The sequence below is a fragment of the Alosa alosa genome, chromosome 20 (assembly GCF_017589495.1).
Source record: "Alosa alosa isolate M-15738 ecotype Scorff River chromosome 20, AALO_Geno_1.1, whole genome shotgun sequence".
In the NCBI taxonomy this organism is placed as follows: domain Eukaryota; kingdom Metazoa; phylum Chordata; class Actinopteri; order Clupeiformes; family Clupeidae; genus Alosa; species Alosa alosa.
In genome coordinates this window covers 15521989-15540279 of record NC_063208.1, presented here as the reverse complement: position 1 = coordinate 15540279, position 18291 = coordinate 15521989, and the positions used below count along the sequence as shown (strand labels likewise).

General features: G+C 44.1%; 1 protein-coding gene across 7 annotated transcripts in view; it reads left to right on the top strand.

The window, feature by feature from the left end:
- Positions 1-307: 307 nt before the first annotated feature.
- hsf1 (heat shock transcription factor 1) overlaps positions 308-18291 on the top strand; it is a 22152-nt gene continuing 4168 nt past the window's right edge. The window contains exons 1-15 of one of the 7 annotated variants that reach the window (XM_048229158.1): positions 308-800; positions 1607-1715; positions 1894-2030; positions 2887-3011; positions 6729-6804; positions 7237-7298; positions 7708-7795; positions 8954-9084; positions 10621-10941; positions 13006-13083; positions 13877-13982; positions 16210-16263; positions 16391-16454; positions 17464-17498; positions 17683-18279. In XM_048229158.1, the coding sequence (XP_048085115.1) occupies positions 675-800; positions 1607-1715; positions 1894-2030; positions 2887-3011; positions 6729-6804; positions 7237-7298; positions 7708-7795; positions 8954-9084; positions 10621-10941; positions 13006-13083; positions 13877-13982; positions 16210-16263; positions 16391-16454; positions 17464-17498; positions 17683-17697 (1527 nt within the window). In that variant the 5' untranslated portion in view covers positions 308-674 and the 3' untranslated portion in view covers positions 17698-18279. Of the gene's footprint in view, positions 801-1606; positions 1716-1893; positions 2031-2886; positions 3012-6728; positions 6805-7236; positions 7299-7707; positions 7796-8953; positions 9085-10620; positions 10942-13005; positions 13084-13876; positions 13983-16209; positions 16264-16390; positions 16455-17463; positions 17499-17682; positions 18280-18291 lie in introns of those variants that run through there. The other 6 variants (XM_048229157.1, XM_048229159.1, XM_048229153.1 and 3 more) reach the window with 6 other exon arrangements.

Here is an 18291-nt window from a genome sequence, read left to right as displayed (position 1 = left end):
ACGCGATCTATTCTTTAAGTATATTTTTCCTTTATGTATATTTTATTCAAATCTGTGTTTAGAGAAACATTATGTATATTGATGTTGATACGTTTAGAATTTTAAATTGTATGTTAAAAATGTTTACAAAGGGTTAAAGTTCAAAGATAATGTCTTCACATATGTAACTTTTAAACATAATTTTCAATTATTTCATTTTTATATTTCGTAAATTATGAAATATATCTGAATTAGGGTTTAATGTTTGTCATCCATGTTATGTTTTTATCATTTTGATATATTTCTAGCAACTTTTCATCGATGATGTCACAAAATGGCGACTGCCATGCGTATGTGCGACAGTTGTTTTCTACGCAGTTCGTAGAGATGTCGTTCTAATGGAAATTTCCACTCTCTCAGTTCATCTATATTATGTATTTGCGTACACACATATATCAAAGTTTGAATTAAGCAAAGGACAGGGGCGTTCTAGATAGCAACCATTGCACTAGTGTGAACGAAAGCAAAGCGGATTCTGTCAAGAATTGTTGGTGTAGATACTACTAGCTAGCGGATAGCCTGATAGTTGGAGCTAGCTTGCTGTCGCCAACATCATTCAGGATTTAATTTCTCAGGGTAGTTGAGGTATACGTAGACTGACTGTATTGACAGGTGTTCGTTTTCACTTGGCTGACATGGAGTACCATGGTGGTGGAGCTGGTGCGGTCTTGGTCAGTGGTAGTAATGTTCCTGCTTTTCTGACGAAACTTTGGACGTTGGTTGAGGATCCTGAAACTGACCCTCTAATATGCTGGAGCCCAGTAAGTAGCATGCAAGCTAGGTAACTCGTCGCATTTTCGAAGTTGGGTAACTTTTAATGAGAGGGATTGTGGATATCAGAAGGCAGTCAAATAACTGCTTCACATGAATAGTTTGTTGTCTGATGTCATTAATATACTTAACCCTCACATAATGCTAATGACATGATAAACCCAAAGTAGTTGAAGTTCAGTACCCAATCAAGTTAGCTTGCTAGCGCTTATGTAGGTATCGATTATGTAGGCGCTAACAGGTAGCATTAGCCAAGCTGTTTAGCTAATAACAGCTGACTAACAAGCTGGTTAAATAAAATTTCCTAGGGTTAGAAACGTGTGTGTTTTGTTGGAATAGTAAATAAACTGTATCATGTGACTTGTCAGTTAGTTAGCTGTGCAGATAACAAGCTAGCTGGGAAATAATATATGGTGTCACACCTCTTGTTTTTTTTAGCCTAGGTAGGTTGGTGGAAAACAGTGTGTCATTGTCCTGTGGAACGACTCAAGTTATATTCCTTAGAATAGACTAGTCATCCTCACAATAAAAGGTTCAGCTTAAAACACTATAATTAATGTCCTATAGAAATATTATATGCTCCGTGAAATGATCTGAGGTTCTCTATATTTCTATAACCTTACATTTTGATCTCAAACATATATTTTAATATATATGTATCCTATCAACCATTTAATCTACAAAAAAATAACTGGTTAATAGAGTGTATGGTGACTGAGACTTCAAAGCATGCCTTGCACTCTTGCACAGTCATTCAGTGCAGTTGATTTATTTTTCTCTTTCCCTTTCTTTTTAGAGTGGAAGCAGTTTTCACGTATTTGACCAAGGCCGCTTCTCCAAAGAGGTGCTTCCGAAATACTTCAAACACAACAACATGGCTAGCTTCGTCCGCCAGCTCAACATGTGTAAGTGTTTCAGTCTGGGTTGTACTGCAAGGAAGGGGGGATTTCATATCAAGGTATTATATTGTATTCCAGTTCCAACACTTTTTTAGACTGGGATCATAAATAATCATGTAATAATATGATGTACAATGAATGAACCATCTACTTATTTTTTTTCTCTCTTCTGCACTTACTGTAGATGGCTTCCGTAAAGTCGTTCATATAGAACAGGGAGGTTTGGTGAAACCAGAGAAAGATGACACAGAATTTCAGCATCCCTATTTTATACGTGGACAGGAGCACCTATTGGAAAACATAAAACGAAAAGTTACAAATGTAAGTATTTTGGAAGTTTGGACTCTGTCCTATTAAAAATAAATCTGTGAAGTCTAAGTAAATTGTAGAATGGACATACTCGTCCTGTTTGTGGATTGGGTCATGCATCCCAGTTGTGACTGAACTGGAAGATGGTTTGGATACAGGCCTCTTATACAGTATATCAGTCATGGCTACTCATCCATGTGTCTGTCTATACAATAGTTCGTTTTCGAGCTGTGGTTACAATTTCATCCCCCACATTAAATCCCATTATGGGGCACTGGGCCAAACTACCATATGGTGCACATCTATGAGACTTCGGAATAGTGGGCTCCGATACAGTAATCACACCTGGACACCTCTTCTTTTGCATTGTGTGTGTGTGTGGGGCGGGGGGGACACATAGCCTAGCTAATCTGGAGGCCCAGTGTGGAGACTGCCAGCTGGAGCTAGGTGGATAGGATTAGAGAGTGCAGGCCGAGAGCACGTATAATCTGCCGCTGCCTGACCACTCGGTACAGGCAGCTTTTCCACTGGGCTGATTTATAGTGTCTCTCTCTCTCTCTCTCTCTCTCTCTCTCTCTCTCTCTCTCTCTCTCTCTCTCTCTCTCTCTCTCTCTCTCTCTCTCTGCCTGCCTCTGGGCCCGTGTCTTCTTTTTCTGGCCAAGTGATCAGTTCACACTGAAATCTGAAGGCCCTGAGCACACACACTGTTTCCATTGTCAGATGCCAGAGTTCATGACCAGGGCCGAGTTGTTACCAAACACACACACACACACACAGACACGCACAGATGTGCACGCACGTCCCACACACTTTTACTGGCTGTGCCTCTTAACGGTTTCATCCTCCTTTCCCCTCCCCCTCTCCTCAGGTGTCAAATATTAAACAAGAGGATGTCCGGCTGAGCACGGACGAGATCAGCAAAGTGCTCAGCGACGTGCAGCAGATGCGGGGCAGGCAGGAGAGCATGGACAGCAAGCTCAGTGCAATGAAACAGTGAGTCCACCCATGTTCATTATTCACTAATCAGCAAACTCCAAAGCCAGCCAGTCAGCTATGTGGCTGCTACTTCTCCTGCGGCAGTAATCGTGATGACCGATGTCACAACTAAGAAACCACGATTGCTGATGATTCAAGAAGCTCCTTTTCTTCTTCCCCTTTTCGCTGACATGCTGTGAAGGATTTCTCTGTCCAAGGATTGTCGTGAAGAAATGGCTTCCATGTGTGAAGCTGAAGGGCTGTTTGCTCTGCGAGTCCCTCGCAGGCCATTTTAATATTTTAGCCCAGCGCTCCTCCAGGCTCAATTAGAAAACAGAGGTATGTGGCTGGCCGCCCTGGGGAGCAGCTAGCCCGTAGCATTAGGGCTGTGTAAGCCAGTTTATTTAAAGCCGGTGATTAGATGCAGAATTTCTTGGGCTCAGTCAGAGACTGAAATATACACAGAGGGGTGATGCAGATAGCTGCTCTCCCTTTCTTCCTCTTGCGCACACACACACACAAGGAAGACCCACATACTCCATGTCTCTCACTCTCTCACACACAAACACTCACTCACTCACTCTCTCTCTCTCTCTCTCTCTCTCTCTCTCTCTCTCTCTCTCTCTCTCTCTCTCACACACACACACACACACACACACATACACATATATTGGACCTAGAAATATATACACTCTCGCTCTCTCTCTCTCTCTCTCTCTCTCCCCTCTCCCCCTCTCCCTCTCTCTCTCTCTGTCACTCACTCACATACACATATATTGGACCTTAGAAATATTTCAGAAATAAAAAGGTGAGTCATGGCTGGCAAGGCTCACAAATATAACTAAACAGAAAATAGAAGCGAGGTCATACAACCAGCTGTTAGTTGTCTTTTATTTAATATATCTACTACAGTAGAGCCACAGACATACAGTAGAACCTCTAGAATAGGAAATGGAAGCCTACATGTGAGAATACAAGCAACCGGGTTTGCTGTAGATAATATTCCTCAACGTAGCCTCGAAACAACCTTAGAAAACCTCAGCGGCTGAATTAGCAGGCTGAAATGCCTTGCATGGCTTCTAGCCGAGCTGGTTTTTATCAGTTTGACACTTGAGAGCTATCTCCTGGCCCACGCTTCGATACGGGCTCCAAGCCACCCCGTACCCAGAGTTCATGCACTCTTACTTCGGGTTGGTGCATGGCTAATGTGCGCTAATCCCTCCCGGCTCTCAGTATCTGTCCGTGGGTGACGAAGTGGCAGGCTGTGGGCCCTCACCTCTGTTGGGGTTAGTCAGCACTCCCGGAGGAGCCCAAGGCCTGCTCATGCCTGAGTGATGTGCCTCGCCAGCTGCAGGCTCACTGCTGGGGGTGGGGTTGGGGTGGGAATGGGGGTCGTAATCGGGAAATGAAAACATGCCTTCATCCAGGCAACACAGGCAAACAGCCACATTTGTATTAGACTCGTGTCATATGAATGTGAACATTCTTGTTGTATACATATCACAGATGGAGACCCAAATGGGTGCTCACTAATGGTATCTCACATACCATTAGCACCCATTAGTCTCCATCTGTGACATGTATACCCCCCCAAACACACACACACACACACACACACACACACTCTCAGCTGTATTGTCATTGCCACTGTGGGCCTCGGCCCCCTGGTCTGCACACATGCTCACAAAAAGATGAGCCAATTCACCGTGGTGTTATGACGTGTCCTCTCTCACACGCATAGCCTCACTCTCGCTCTCTTTCACCACAACACACGTGCAGTCACGCACACACACACACACACACCCCTCACACAGGATATCACAGATGAGCTCACCGCAGCCTGTCCATCAACTCAGCGTGGCCGCTCGCTCTCAGCCGTCTCTTTCCAGCGGGAGATATTGTGTCATGTAGCGATGGGCTCGGGTGCTTTTGACACGGCCTTGGGCAGATCGCTTTTTTTTTTCTTTTTTTTTTTTGACAGTGCATTGTGAAAGCTCTGCCTGTGTGCAAGATATCACGGTCTTGGGTGCATTGGAGGTTTCTTTCTTCTGTTTTTTACTCATTCTGCTCATCTGGTGGAACTGAGAGAGTAAGTGTTAATACAACAGATGGTTCCTCATCCTCTTGTCCAGTGCTTATTCATTTCCATGTGTCTCCTCATTGAGTTCAGAGCTTGTAGGTCACTTTGACTAAAGTGCATTAGCTCGACCTTTTTTAATCCATGTGGTGGTGTTTGTCTGCCTTGTCTAAGACCTGTAGTGTTGTAATTAGGGGTAGGAAAGGTGGTGGTGGTTGTGGAGGAAGGTGGGGGTTGTGATGTGGGGGCACTCATCTTCCCACTAGGAGGAATCCACACCTGCCCCCATAAAGTTGCTCCATCTGTCTCAGAGGCAGGGAGGGAGGTATGTTGGGTGGGGGGTTGGGTGGGTGGGGGTTCCTAGGCCCGGGAGGGAGAGCGGGTGGCTGGAGAGGGCCCTTCCTGCTCAGCGGAGGCTTTTTACTGGGCTGCGCTGATTTACAAGGCAGCCGAGCCCCTCAGATAAGCCCCCACTAACGCAGATAAAGAATCCACTCGGCCCGGGAGCACCGGGGCCACCACAACACTACACACACACACACACACACACACACTCACACACACACACTCAAATGTCATATGTGTACACACACACACTCACACTCTCGCTCTTGCATACATGCACACACACCTCAGTGGGAGGCCAGGCCTACACCTTACTCAATATGGTACCCACACACACACACACACACACTTCAGGCAACATGGAACACTCACACACCTCAATGATCTATAGTTGCAAAATCATTACACATGCACAGCGCACACGCACCCCATTCCTCATTGTCTCAAGTCATGCCTGGAATTCATAACGCCTGGTGTCATTGATAAGCGCACGTCTCTGTTTGACAATGTAGACGCCCAGAAGATAAGCATTTTCAATTTTGTTTCCATTCAGTCTCCTACATCAGTAGAAGTCCTCCATAGTTTGGGGTCCCCGGTTGACATTTTGTCGTTTGTTTTATTGACGTATTTATAACAAGTTTAATTTTTATGGTGGAAACAAGAGTTGAATATTGAGTTGTGGTCTGTCGTTGCTTGCACGATGCCAGGCATGTTTGATGTCTGTTTTATCAGTGCAAATCGGCCATGAAAACACAACACGGGTCAGACTTTCCATCCGCTGGAGTAGCAGGGGGGGCCATTTTGAGGTCCACCTCAGCGCTCGTCGAGGGCAGCAGCATTTTTTCATCGTGAGCTGTGCGTCCGTGGACCCAAAACCGGGCTCATGAGCACACACTCAAAGCACTTTTACCAGCCCCACAGGGAACCCGTTTTAAGAGGTCCAGGTGGAAGGGGGGGACGGCTTTATGGGGCGCACTTTAAAAAGCTGAACAAACAGAGGCCGCTAAGATCTTTCAATAGCCATTAACTTAGCTAAATAAACGTCCTGAAGTATTCCTCAAGTCTTTTACAGTTTTGGTTAAAAAAAAAAAAGTGCACTGTCACCCCACAGCCTCAGCCCTCCATTCCCTTGTTTTAAAGGCTCCGTGGTGGGAAAGGATTAATCCTGTGTGACAGTGGGGGGGTGAGGGGATATAGTGGATGGGTGAGCAAAATCCGACACTGTCTGATGTGAGTGACATCTGCTGCGTTTGAGTGAGCGTGCGCTGACGTTAGCTTCGCTTAGCTGTTTTTCTTTTTTTTTTGTTTTGCAGGGAGAATGAGGCACTGTGGAGGGAGGTGGCCAGCCTGAGGCAGAAGCACGCGCAGCAGCAGAAAGTCGTCAATAAGGTAACACCATTCCCACACCTCAGCACTTCAAACACTTCCTGACTGCGAAGCAACCGAAGAATGCCAGTCCCGTGTTCAGCTCCTGTGCCCATTTCATGAGCTTGAAACGGCTTAAAACAGACAGCTGATGTCTGCCGAGTGGTTGATGAGTCATGTTGATTGGCATGTTAAGACGAGTACAGTGATATTAAGTCATTTGGAATATGCGCTGCCATGCAAGTGACCCAGTGATACAACTGCCTTAACCAACTCGGCCGAGACGATGTGTTTCAGCTAGTATTTAAAGCTGACAACAAGTGAAGACTGCAGTGGTGCTCCAGGCAAAATGAAAAAACCGTGACTCCACTGGTCTGGTCATCTTTGGCTGTGTGTACCTGTACGTGTACGTGTTTGCTATGTTTCTGTGTGTAACCCTTCCCTGTGTCCCTGCAGCTCATCCAGTTCCTCATAACCCTGGTGCAGTCCAACAGAGTCATGGGAATGAAAAGAAAAATGCAAGTTGCTTCATCCCGCCCTGAACACATTTTCAAACACGTTCATATGTGAATGATTTGTATTAAGTGTATTCTCCCCCCTCTCTCTATCTTGCTGCTTCTTCTTCCTCTTTCTCATCCTCTTGTTTTCTCTTTCTCTGGCTGTCTTGCTCTCTCGTGCTATCTTTTTCACTCTCTCACTCTCACCATATCTCTGTCGTGATCGGTTCCTTTTTTTCTGCCTCTCTTACACTGTCTTGTTCTCTCTCTCTCTCTCTCTCTCTCTCTCTCTCTCTTCTCTCTCTCTCTCTCGTTCTCTCTCTCGTTCTCTCTCTCGTTCTCTCTCTCGTTCTCTCTCTCTCTCTCTCTCTTCTCGTTCTCTCTCTCTCTCTCTCTCTCTGTGCTTTTTTTTGTCTGTTCTCTCTGCCAGGCCCCTGATGTTGAATGACAGCACCTCCGCTCACTCGCTGCCCAAGTACTCTCGGCAGTACTCTCTAGAACCTTCCCCGGCTATCTCGGTACGTACAAGTGGAAGCCTGGTGTGCCCTGACGCGTGTCGCCATGACTCCAGGCGCAAACACAATTTGTTTTAACAACACAAACATACTCTTTCGCTCTCATCTCACAAACATACTCTTTCGCACTCTTTTATCCAAAGAATCCAACTTGGCCAAGTTTTGCAATTTACCTTCGTTAGGCTACCAGTCGTTGCTTTTTTACTGTGTTGATTTGCGATTGAGTGCGCATCTAATGTAACAGCGGTGTCTTCACGGAGACATCCACTCTCCAGTTCCATTTTTTCTGTTGCGAGCGAGCTAATAGGCTACGATATGGGAAATACTTTCAATACGATCAGCTTCAGAAATGAATGGGTTTTCCTTAGCCTGCTCACACAACTTTCCACCAAGTTGTGCGAAAATTGTAGTTTTTACGATGTTGACAAACATGCGTAGCACATGGAAGCTCTTGATAGCGCATGCTACTAACGTCTATACAAACAATATATTTACGGAATAAAACTAGACCGGTACCTCGGATTAGCATTGCTGTTTATTTGTTAAACTGCAATTTTCAGCAGCCAGCGGAGGGCATTTAGCTTAGGCTACTATGCTTCCGGACATGCGTCTCCCCTAATTCTAATGCATACTATGCGTCTCCCCTAATTCTAATGTTTTAAATAGGCTACATCAATACAATATAATAATATGTGAAGTGAAACTGGACGGGCCATAATACTAGTTTTAGGCTACTTATTGTTAAATTGCAATGTGAGCGGCAGCCAGCAGGGGAGGATACGTCGGCAAGATTATTTGCAACTACATTGTGCGTCTGCCCTGATACTTCTTATTACCGTGGGGGTATTAATTAAACCGTGGCGGGCCGCCATGCTGAAATAAACGTAGAGGAAACACTGTAGAAAATGAGGAATAGCATTCTAGCTACAATGCAGAGGAGACCTTGGGTACCAATACATACTAGAAAATACTTGAAAACCTTAGGTTGGCTCTATCCCACACTTTCACAGAAGGATGTCAGTCATGACTATTAAATAACTAGTGACATGAATCTCTCTCTCTCCCTCCCCCTCTCTCTCTCCCTCTCTCCCTCCCCCTCTCTCTCCCTCTCTCCCTCCCTCTCTCTCTCTTTCTCTCCCTCCCCCTCTCTCTCCCTCCCAGGCTCCCTCTACTGGTTTCTCGGCTGCAAATCTCTTCGCCTCGGACGGACTGCTTAAGACAGGCCCAATCATCTCTGACATCACCGACTTGGCCCAGACCAGTCCGGTTACCTCGGAGTGGATCGAGGACAGGCAAGTGGCCTACAACTCCCACAGTGCACGGCAGCCTGTCTGCCAGCAACCTGTAACTCACACAGGCCTTGCCCTGGCATGCTTGTCGGGACTGCCCTTCTGTGACATTTTACCCTGATGTATTACAAGTAGAGATGCACCGATATGGAATTTTAGGGGCAATAACGATAACCGATATTTATTGGTTTGTTGTGGCCGATACCGATATGATAACCGATAATATTACTCTTAAAAAAATTGTGAAAAGTGATTTGGGGAAAGCATTTAATAAGCATAATTTTATTGCAGTAATTTTACCTACCACCAAATGATGGATAGAACTCATAATAGTCCTCAATAGTACGGCAGTCAATAACATAACAGTAGCCTAGCCCTACAGTATGTGTGGCTTCTTTAAGTGAACCTGACGTCAGTGAATTGCGAGTGAGTGGCTAGAGAGTATGAATCGTTTTAATTTAGGACTAAATGCTCATAAACGGCAGTATAGTGACCAAATCAGACTTTGTGAGATGTTTAGTTTTATGTTTAGTTTCAACTGAATAAAGCTGCAACTCCTCAGACTGTATCTTATGTCCGTCTACCCTGTTGCGCACAACCTGCTGCAGCAGAATTGAAAGGGGTTAGCCCCGAAGGTTTTAATAACTTATTATTATGACCTGTCTGGAACTGAAGCAGGAATGGTTAGCATATTTCTAGGTAGTAATACAAAACCCAAGCTAACGTGAATGCAAATATAATACTAAAACACAACTTAGAACTAGGGCTCCTACTTATGTACTTCGTCCCACTAACGAAGTTTGTTTATTTGTTTCCCCGATCAGCGGTAAAGTGCAAACACACCAGCACAAGGCGGCTCTAGATAGGGCTGAGCTCCGCTCTGGTAAGGTTAAATGGCGGATCATTCACGAGACGATTTTGAGATGCACAGATTCCCAAATGAACGCATATCCACAGATTTTTTTTAGAGTGGTGAAATACATTCACACCGCTGACATTATATTGAGGAAAAAGTATTGGCAACCAAGCTCAAGTAGCTCAGTGTAGCCAGACGGACCTTACGTAGGCCTAAATTAGGACTTTAAAAAATATTGGCGCAAATTATCGGCCAGAATTCTGTTATAATAATATTTTCATTTTTTCACTTATAATATATCGGCCGCCGATATATCGTGCTTCCCTAATTACAAGTGATCCATCCAAGAAAGGTTTAGCATGTCTAGTGTTAGGGCTTTTAAGAAGAGCGTATGGTAGATTCAGTATTTAAGCAATGCTAGAGCTTGTTGTTGGTTTGTTTAGAGTATGCATATGTATTTATGCATACTGATAAAATATATGAACGCAGCAACAATTTTACGAGGGTCACCACGTGGCTTAAATATGAATTTGTCCACAGCTTTTTGTGAGCAAAGAGAAAAACTGTTTATTTCGTGGACCAAGACTTGACTTAAAGCAATTATGTTTTTGATCAGTGTATTTCCGTTAGTTATGTGTAGCTCTGGGTTGGTGATTTGATGGGGTGTATTTGATGTGATTAAGCAGTGAAAGGACAAGCCCGCTGGTGCACATCAAGGAGGAGCCGTCCAGCCCCACCACCACCCACGACTCGGAGGTGGACGAGGTGTGTCCGGTGGAGGTGGAGGTGGGCACGATGCCCCCAGACACGCCTCTCTCCCCCACCACCTTCATCAACTCCATCCTGCAAGAGAACGAGCCGACCACCGCTACTGGCACGGCCAACGCCACCGCCACCGCCACCACGTCCCTGGCCCCTGCGGCTCCGGTCCTCGCCCCCACCTCTTCAGCCCACGATGCACTGCCGGGCAGTCCTAGGTGCCTCAGCCTCGCCTGCATCGATAGGTGAGACGTCAAAGCTTTTTGAGTCTTAACAGTTGACAGGGTTCCCACTTGTCTCAGACTATGGCGTATCCCTGAATTTGATGTTTAAAGGAACACGTCAACTTTTTGGGAAATTAACTTATTTGCCGTCTACCACTGAGTTCGATAAGAGGATGCATATCCTTTTTACTGTGAATACAAATAAACCCACCTCCAATGAGTTCCGCTAAGCTAGGCTAACGGTGTCAGACTGGTTTATAGCAAGCACAGAGAAGAAAAGGGCATGTATCCTCTTATCTAACTGGCTAAGCTTTTTTCCAAAAAGGTTGGCATGTTCCTTTAAGAAGATGTGGGAACCCTGAGTTCCTCTGGCTTCAGTGGAACTTGGTCCCTCCAGACTAGCGTTACGTGGTGGAACTTTCAGCCCAGCTCTAGTTGGTTGAAACTTGCATGCATCCAAGTTGCATGACTTGCATTTTATAGTGTGAAGGGCTCTGCAAGTTACATGAACCCTGTTTTGTCTCTGACAGTTGCAAACAGTCTTTAAGAGATTTCTGGCTGGACATCAGTTTTGAGAACCTTTTCTCCAAAATGCAAATAAATGTGTAATTTATTACTTCTCTCATCAGACACTTGCTCTTTTGCTTTAATTAGGCAATTGACCTGTGTAGTGAAAGCAGTAGCCCTCCTTAAATGGGCATTCTGCTTTTCTTAATCTCCTTATTATCTTAAGCATGTTATTTTTAATTGTGTTTTTAAGTACTCCACATGAAGTCATGGCAATCGGGACCATTGCTGTCCTTCACATTAGGGGATTTCTTTGCACAGTGCATTCACCTGAATGACCCAGTCACATTATCAGGCTTGCAATGACATTTACAGGCCTACAGTGATATTGACACCTAGGTGGAAAACATCTAATTATGTTCCATGTGACTTCCATTGCATAATGACGATGATAAAAGTTGTGTTGCTCTATCGTGCAGTCTATGCACTCTTAAAACAAATGTGTTGTCCCTATCTGGACTTAAAAAAAACAATGCAAGTTATGTTTTCAACACATTTGTTTTAAGAGTGTGAGCTGCAACTTGTTCAGTGAGTCATCATGTAACATCAGCCTAATAAATGCCTAACAGTACGCACTACTCCTTCCCTCCTTCCCTCAGTCCTGTCTCTATTTATAAATCTACGCTTTTCTCCATCCAACCATCCACTGCATCACACATATTGAGCTCTTTTTCTGGGCACACAGAGAACACCCTGATTGCACACCGAACATTTGAACAAAGAACAAAGGTTTTGATCTATACAAACCACCTCCAGTGCTCTGTAACTTAGCAGTGAATTATGCAGAGGTACAACACATGGATTCAGGTTATGGCTACAAAGCCACTTCTCAGGACCGCTCGCAATAGGCTCCTCCACATTTTTCGTGCTGTTTGGTACTGGCCATTAGTCTTTCGTTCCTGGTGTGCCATTGCATAATGGCAGTATGATATATAAGCCAGCCCACTGTGCAGTCACTGGACAAACTACGCTAACTGTGGCATGTGATCATTTGGCTGAAGTATGCAGGAGACCACCCCTACCTCATGGCACACTACACTACACCACACAGCCACATATGTCATAGGTGGAGATTCAGTTTCTGTAAGTGTTTACTCTATAGGTGCATAATGACTACATAACATCTGCAACATCTACCTATAGGACAATATATATTATATGCCACAGAATCAAAACATCTGACTTTGTAAAATTTCTCCCTCATGATGTTTTGTCTGTTGCTGTACCTGTGTTTACATTTCATCCTGTGTACAAGACGTAGCTAATTAGTGTAGTTATAATGTAGCTAATTATTAATGATCTAGTTCTTGATTACTATTACAGTACCTGTATCAAATGCTTAAAGGCGCCCTAAAGATTGGGTGTGTTGTGATTGTCACCTAGCCAATGTCCCATCTTTTCCTCATAGTATAGTGAGAGGGACCGGACAGGCCTGTATCCACAGCAGGGTGGTGGTGGTGTTATAACTGATCTCCTACACCTTCACAATGGTGCCATGTTGTGCTTCTATCTTTTCAGTTCTCCACAGATGTCTGAAGTCTATCACCTTTTCCCCAGCCCCACCTCCTCGTCTCTTCACCCCCGACTTCTCCCAGGGTTAGCATTGCCAGTCTGCCGCGAGACCAATGTCCCCAGAACATTTAAAACACTGTGCCTGACTGTCCCCATTAGCCTCCTCTGACAACTAACACCCCCCCACACACACACACACACACACACATACATACATACACACACACACACACACACACACACACACACCCCCTTCCACTCTACCTCCCACTTCGTCTCGATTTTAGTTTCTATTGTGTGTGTGGTGTGCTTATGCTAATAGCTTGCCTGTTGCTCTGTGTTGCACCATCCTCCCCCACCCCCCTCCCCAACTCCCACGTGGCCACATGATTTTTCCATCTGTGAATTAGACTGATGCAACATGTAAGTGGTGCCGTGGCCCTACAAAAAAACAATAAACAAACAAACAAAAAGCATTGGATGTTGTAATGTGCAGGTGACTTTTTTTTCTGGGCTTGCAGTTGGTGCTGATTCTTTTTTTTTTTTGACCCACCACCCCAAGCCCCAAAATGCCAATTGTGTTAGCAATCAAAAATTTGGCAAGCCTAGGCTAGCTCCCGTCAGGCGACACCAATCTTAACCTTTCTGGGGACTTGCTCCTTCTCAAAAATAAATAAATAAATAAATAAAATCAATTCAATGATGTGTGTGCAAATGTCAGCTATGTGTATTTTTGTTGCTGTTACAGTGGCTGCTGTTTGCTTATGTAATCACATGAAACTCATTGATTTGTCACTATTGTGTTCTATCATGTAAGCGTAGTTGAGGTCAGTGCAAGCTTGCATGCTAATCACACTTATTTCATTTTCTGGCCCAGAACGGAACTCCATGACCACCTGGATAACATTGATAACGGCTTGGAGAACCTACAGTCCATCCTGAATGCCCAGTCCATCAACTTTGAGTCCTCGCCTCTCTTTGATGTGAGTTGCCATTTCTCAAAACTTGCATTGTGTACTGCACTCCTGTTTTTGATAGATCATAAATACTAAGATGATTTTGAACACCACAGCAGATTAAGGTGTATTTTAGGTTTCCATTGATTAATTTGAGTAGAAATCCCAACCTGCTGACGGTACAGACTAGGCCTTTTCACACAGAGATTACGCTTTTTGGGGAGCCAGGAGGCAGGATCAGCTAGCAAATTAAAATGTGACGTGCAACAGGGGGCGTGTAGAGTGATAGTCCTTATTATGCATGGGCCTTCAGATGCAGCAGGTGTGTGATTTCCAAAACCATGGCGGGAGAACCGACTGCAGTTTGGTTAGCTTGCATTTGTAGTAGCCTACCCTACAAATGCAAGTGAAGTTGCTTTGCTGTTGCTTAGAATGTTAGATTCTTGCGATCGATGTCTTCAGACAATAAAAAGTAATTTGGAAGGGAAATAGAAGAGAAGAGTTGCCCCCTGCGTTGGCCGTAATTTCCCATTGTAAATCAGAGGTTCACAGGCTACTGTGGCCTTGGTCAGTGGCGCCGCCAGCCGCACTGTGCGTACAATTTTTCAATGCTTTATTCATGAAATCATTCAATATTACAACAATAAAAATAGCTTGTGTACTGTCTTAATTGAAACATGCTTCGCGCACAAATGATGGCCTAGGGCAAAGAGAATGGACATCTCAACATAAGGATACATTAGAAGATGATGATTGGTGTAAACTTTCACACTACGTGATGAGCAGTTCTGGCGCTTAAAAACGCAACGTTCCATTCAGTCATAAATCATTCAACCGTAGTGCTCGTCATGAAAAGAAAACAGCAGCTTAATAGGCTATTTTTCAGGTGTTTAACAATAGGCGCACTGTTAGCAGTTATGCCGAAGGCAGTGAGATTATTAGGCATTGCATCCTACAGTCACTCTGTTTGGAACATCGCAGTTCGCGATAAGATTCAGTTAATGCGAGTATGGATCGTCTCAAAGTTTGGGACAACCAAACAGCAGTGTAGGCAAAGCAAATCCTAATTGTTAGGTTACCATAGCTATCTTTTCTCTAGACCTAGGCCTAGGCCTATCGGAAATCGCGACATAAGCTCATTTTTCTTTTCTTTCTTGTTCGACAACAGTAGTGAAGTTTAAAAAAGAAGTTGCAGCCCCAACAACTTGTATAATGCATTTAAAGCACATCATGTGAGCCAGACCCGATATGGCCAGAGCTCCTGCTATGTAAAGGTATTTCTGTCCCACCCAAATTTGCTGAACTACTTGCGAAGTAGCCTATTCATTACAGACGTCACATGTATCACACGAAAGAGCTTTTTCTCAGCTTTTAAACGATGTTAGTGGTTAGTTGTTGTGGTAAACGGTTCCCGTCTCCCTACCCATTCATCTTGGTGGAATACTTTGCGAACTTTCCCTCAACACATGACAAACCATATATCAGAATAAACAGTAGACCTTACCGAACACAAAAGTGTAAAGCATTCCCCTGTACAGTTAGCCATTCCAGAGTAATCCGGTTTTAAATTTGCAGCAATGTCTATATGCATGTCTCCAACTTTGGGGTTCACAATGTGTTTAAATTGTTCAGTAGGCCTACATGATTTTATAACAGGCCAAATACAAAATAATTGTTACAAATATCGCCTAGATATCTGTAAGCATTACAATCAGAGGATATACATATAGGGCAGACAGACGAGTTCATGCTTTGTTTTATCGCTGGATTTTAGGATAGCCTATTATGGCAACCGAGCTACAGTCAACTCTAGCAGGCATTAAATGACTGGAGACTTTGTGAATTTAAAGATTGACATAATGTGCTGTCTCTGCTATTGCTGCTTTTGATCAGTTAGATTTATTTGCAATCTCCTGTGGTGGGCTGGACGCATCGAAATGCCCGCCCAGATTCCCCTTTCCGCCTTGACCCATTCACACTGGTGCCGGAACGAAAAATCTCTGAAAAAACTGTCTAGGGGGCTTGGTAGTACATTTCGCGAGACACTTTGTCCCGCCGTTCCGCCTCGGTCTATGTGAAGGGGATAGTTGTTCTGCGATTCTGGTACATAAAATCGCGGCGATTTTGGCAGTCTGAAAAGGCCTACTGATATGTCAGTAACCTATGAGTGTACAGTACCTATAGCTTCACTAGTTACTATTCCAGATGGGTTTTTTTCTGTTTCTGTCCAACTAATTGTCTAATGTCATCACAGATCTTCAGTTCCTCCTCCATAAACACAGACTTTGACTTGGACAGCCTGGCCACTGTAAGTGTTTGGAATTGTTTTCCTCTCAATCAGCCACTTAATCACTTAAAAGAGCATCTCCTGTCCCTGAGTTTTTGTTGTTTGTTTGTTTTTTGTTCTCACCGCAGTCTTTTCATGTTCCCCACAGATCCAGGAGCTCCTCTCCGATTCGCCCAAGGATGCTCCGTCAAGCAATAACTCCACAAACGCAGGTTTGAGCATTTGGTGATTTGAGTAAATGTAGAGATAAAAAACAGATTGTGTCTTCCCATCCCAATGAGTTAGTGAAACAGGTTTTTGTCAGAATGCATTATTGAGGCCTTATCAACACACCATACCATTCTGTTGACAGTTGGGTCTTGGGCATCTTCTCTGATGGTGAACTAGCAGCATTGTGCTGTCTAAATATCCCTGATTCAGTTGGAGTAAAAAGTTTTGTATGTACTTTATCAGACTGTGTGAACCCTCTTAAAATCAAAACCATGACCTTACTGGTCGGGGGCGCGTTTCCCAAAACCATAGTTGCTAACTAAGTTAGCAACTTTGTGGTTGCAATGCAATTTCTCATTGCCAACCAACTAAGTTTAGCCTGGCGAGCCAGACCCACATTAAAATGTAGGGTCTGGGCACTCACCGTTCGCAGTGCTCAGTCCGAGGGGCGGGATAATCAGTTGCCTTTCAAATTCCCTCTGCACGCAATAGGACGCAACAGGATATTTGTTTTCAAGTAGCAGGGAATTCAATCCAAACCGCTGCAACTCTGCCATCAATCATTATGTTAAGCCCACCAAACGACTCTATACACGATTTCAATGCCCTGATTAAGTTTCGATTTCTAGAGCTCACAAGCCAACGGAGAGTTGCTAGACTAGCCCTGGCAGCAAATATAATTTGCTGCCGCTAGGGGCGCGTCTAGATTTCTAGGCTAAACTAAGTTGCTAACAGGTTAGAAACTATGGATTTGGGAAACACACCCCGGGACGGCATGACCTTTTCATACCGATATGGTACCAACACCACAACCTTGATTATTTGCCAATGCCAATACCAAGCAAATACCATCTTTTTCCCTTTTTTAAAATAAATAAGCCGTTAATAATACATTTTCCTGGATGCATGTGCAAAACAAACCAATTGGTTCAGTCCAGCATTGCAATTAAATGATAGTTCCGCTACAATTGCACGTTCCTGCAAAGGTGGTTTATTATTCCTATGTGTTAGTGCCACGACCAAGATACAAGTCCTCAAATAAGCAGGTGAATAATATTAAAATAAATGATTAACTAATAAATAAGTTAACAATTTACATATAACCAGTGCCACTGTAGTCATCATCACAGTTCCACTGTGGAGTGAGCACTAGGCCTACTCGGCCTCTTCACCCCACACCCTGTATTTGGTGGTCAATTTTCTCTACCTCACGTTTGATTTCATGCCAAGTGGCACCACCAGTAACTAGGAAATGTCTGAGAAAAATCAGAACATGGACTTCCTAATGGTAAGTATGAAATTAATGTTCAATTATGTTGTTGTGTAGCCTATTCTTATTAGGTTGTGGTATGGAGGGGATGGTGTATGATGGTTGGTAAAGTTATCTGCTAGACTGTTACATGCAGTCACAGCCGTGGCTAGCTCATTACAGATTTGAGATAATGAAAGTGTTGCTGTTGTCAGTGAGGGAGTGATGGATATCCAGTCATTTTGGTCCGTAATAGTATCCCACCCTGCTTAATGGTGGCGTTAACACCTTGCTCTAGTTTAACTTGTCGAACTTGTGGCTCAGTTGGTTGCACTTTCTGTAAGACGTCACTCGTCAGGACCAATGAGGGAACTGGGAGTGGTCGAAGGAAATCGTGAAGCTGTCCGCGCGCTGTTGGAAATAACAATTGATTATAGAACCCCTGTTAACCTAATGATTCTGACCCCGCTAGATATGGAGAAGTGTCGGTCAACGTAATATTACTATCCATAGTAGGCCGATGTGGGCCTACCCACAATGCTGTTACAAGAATGCCTTCTAGCTATTTAATTAGACGCATCTTCCCAAGA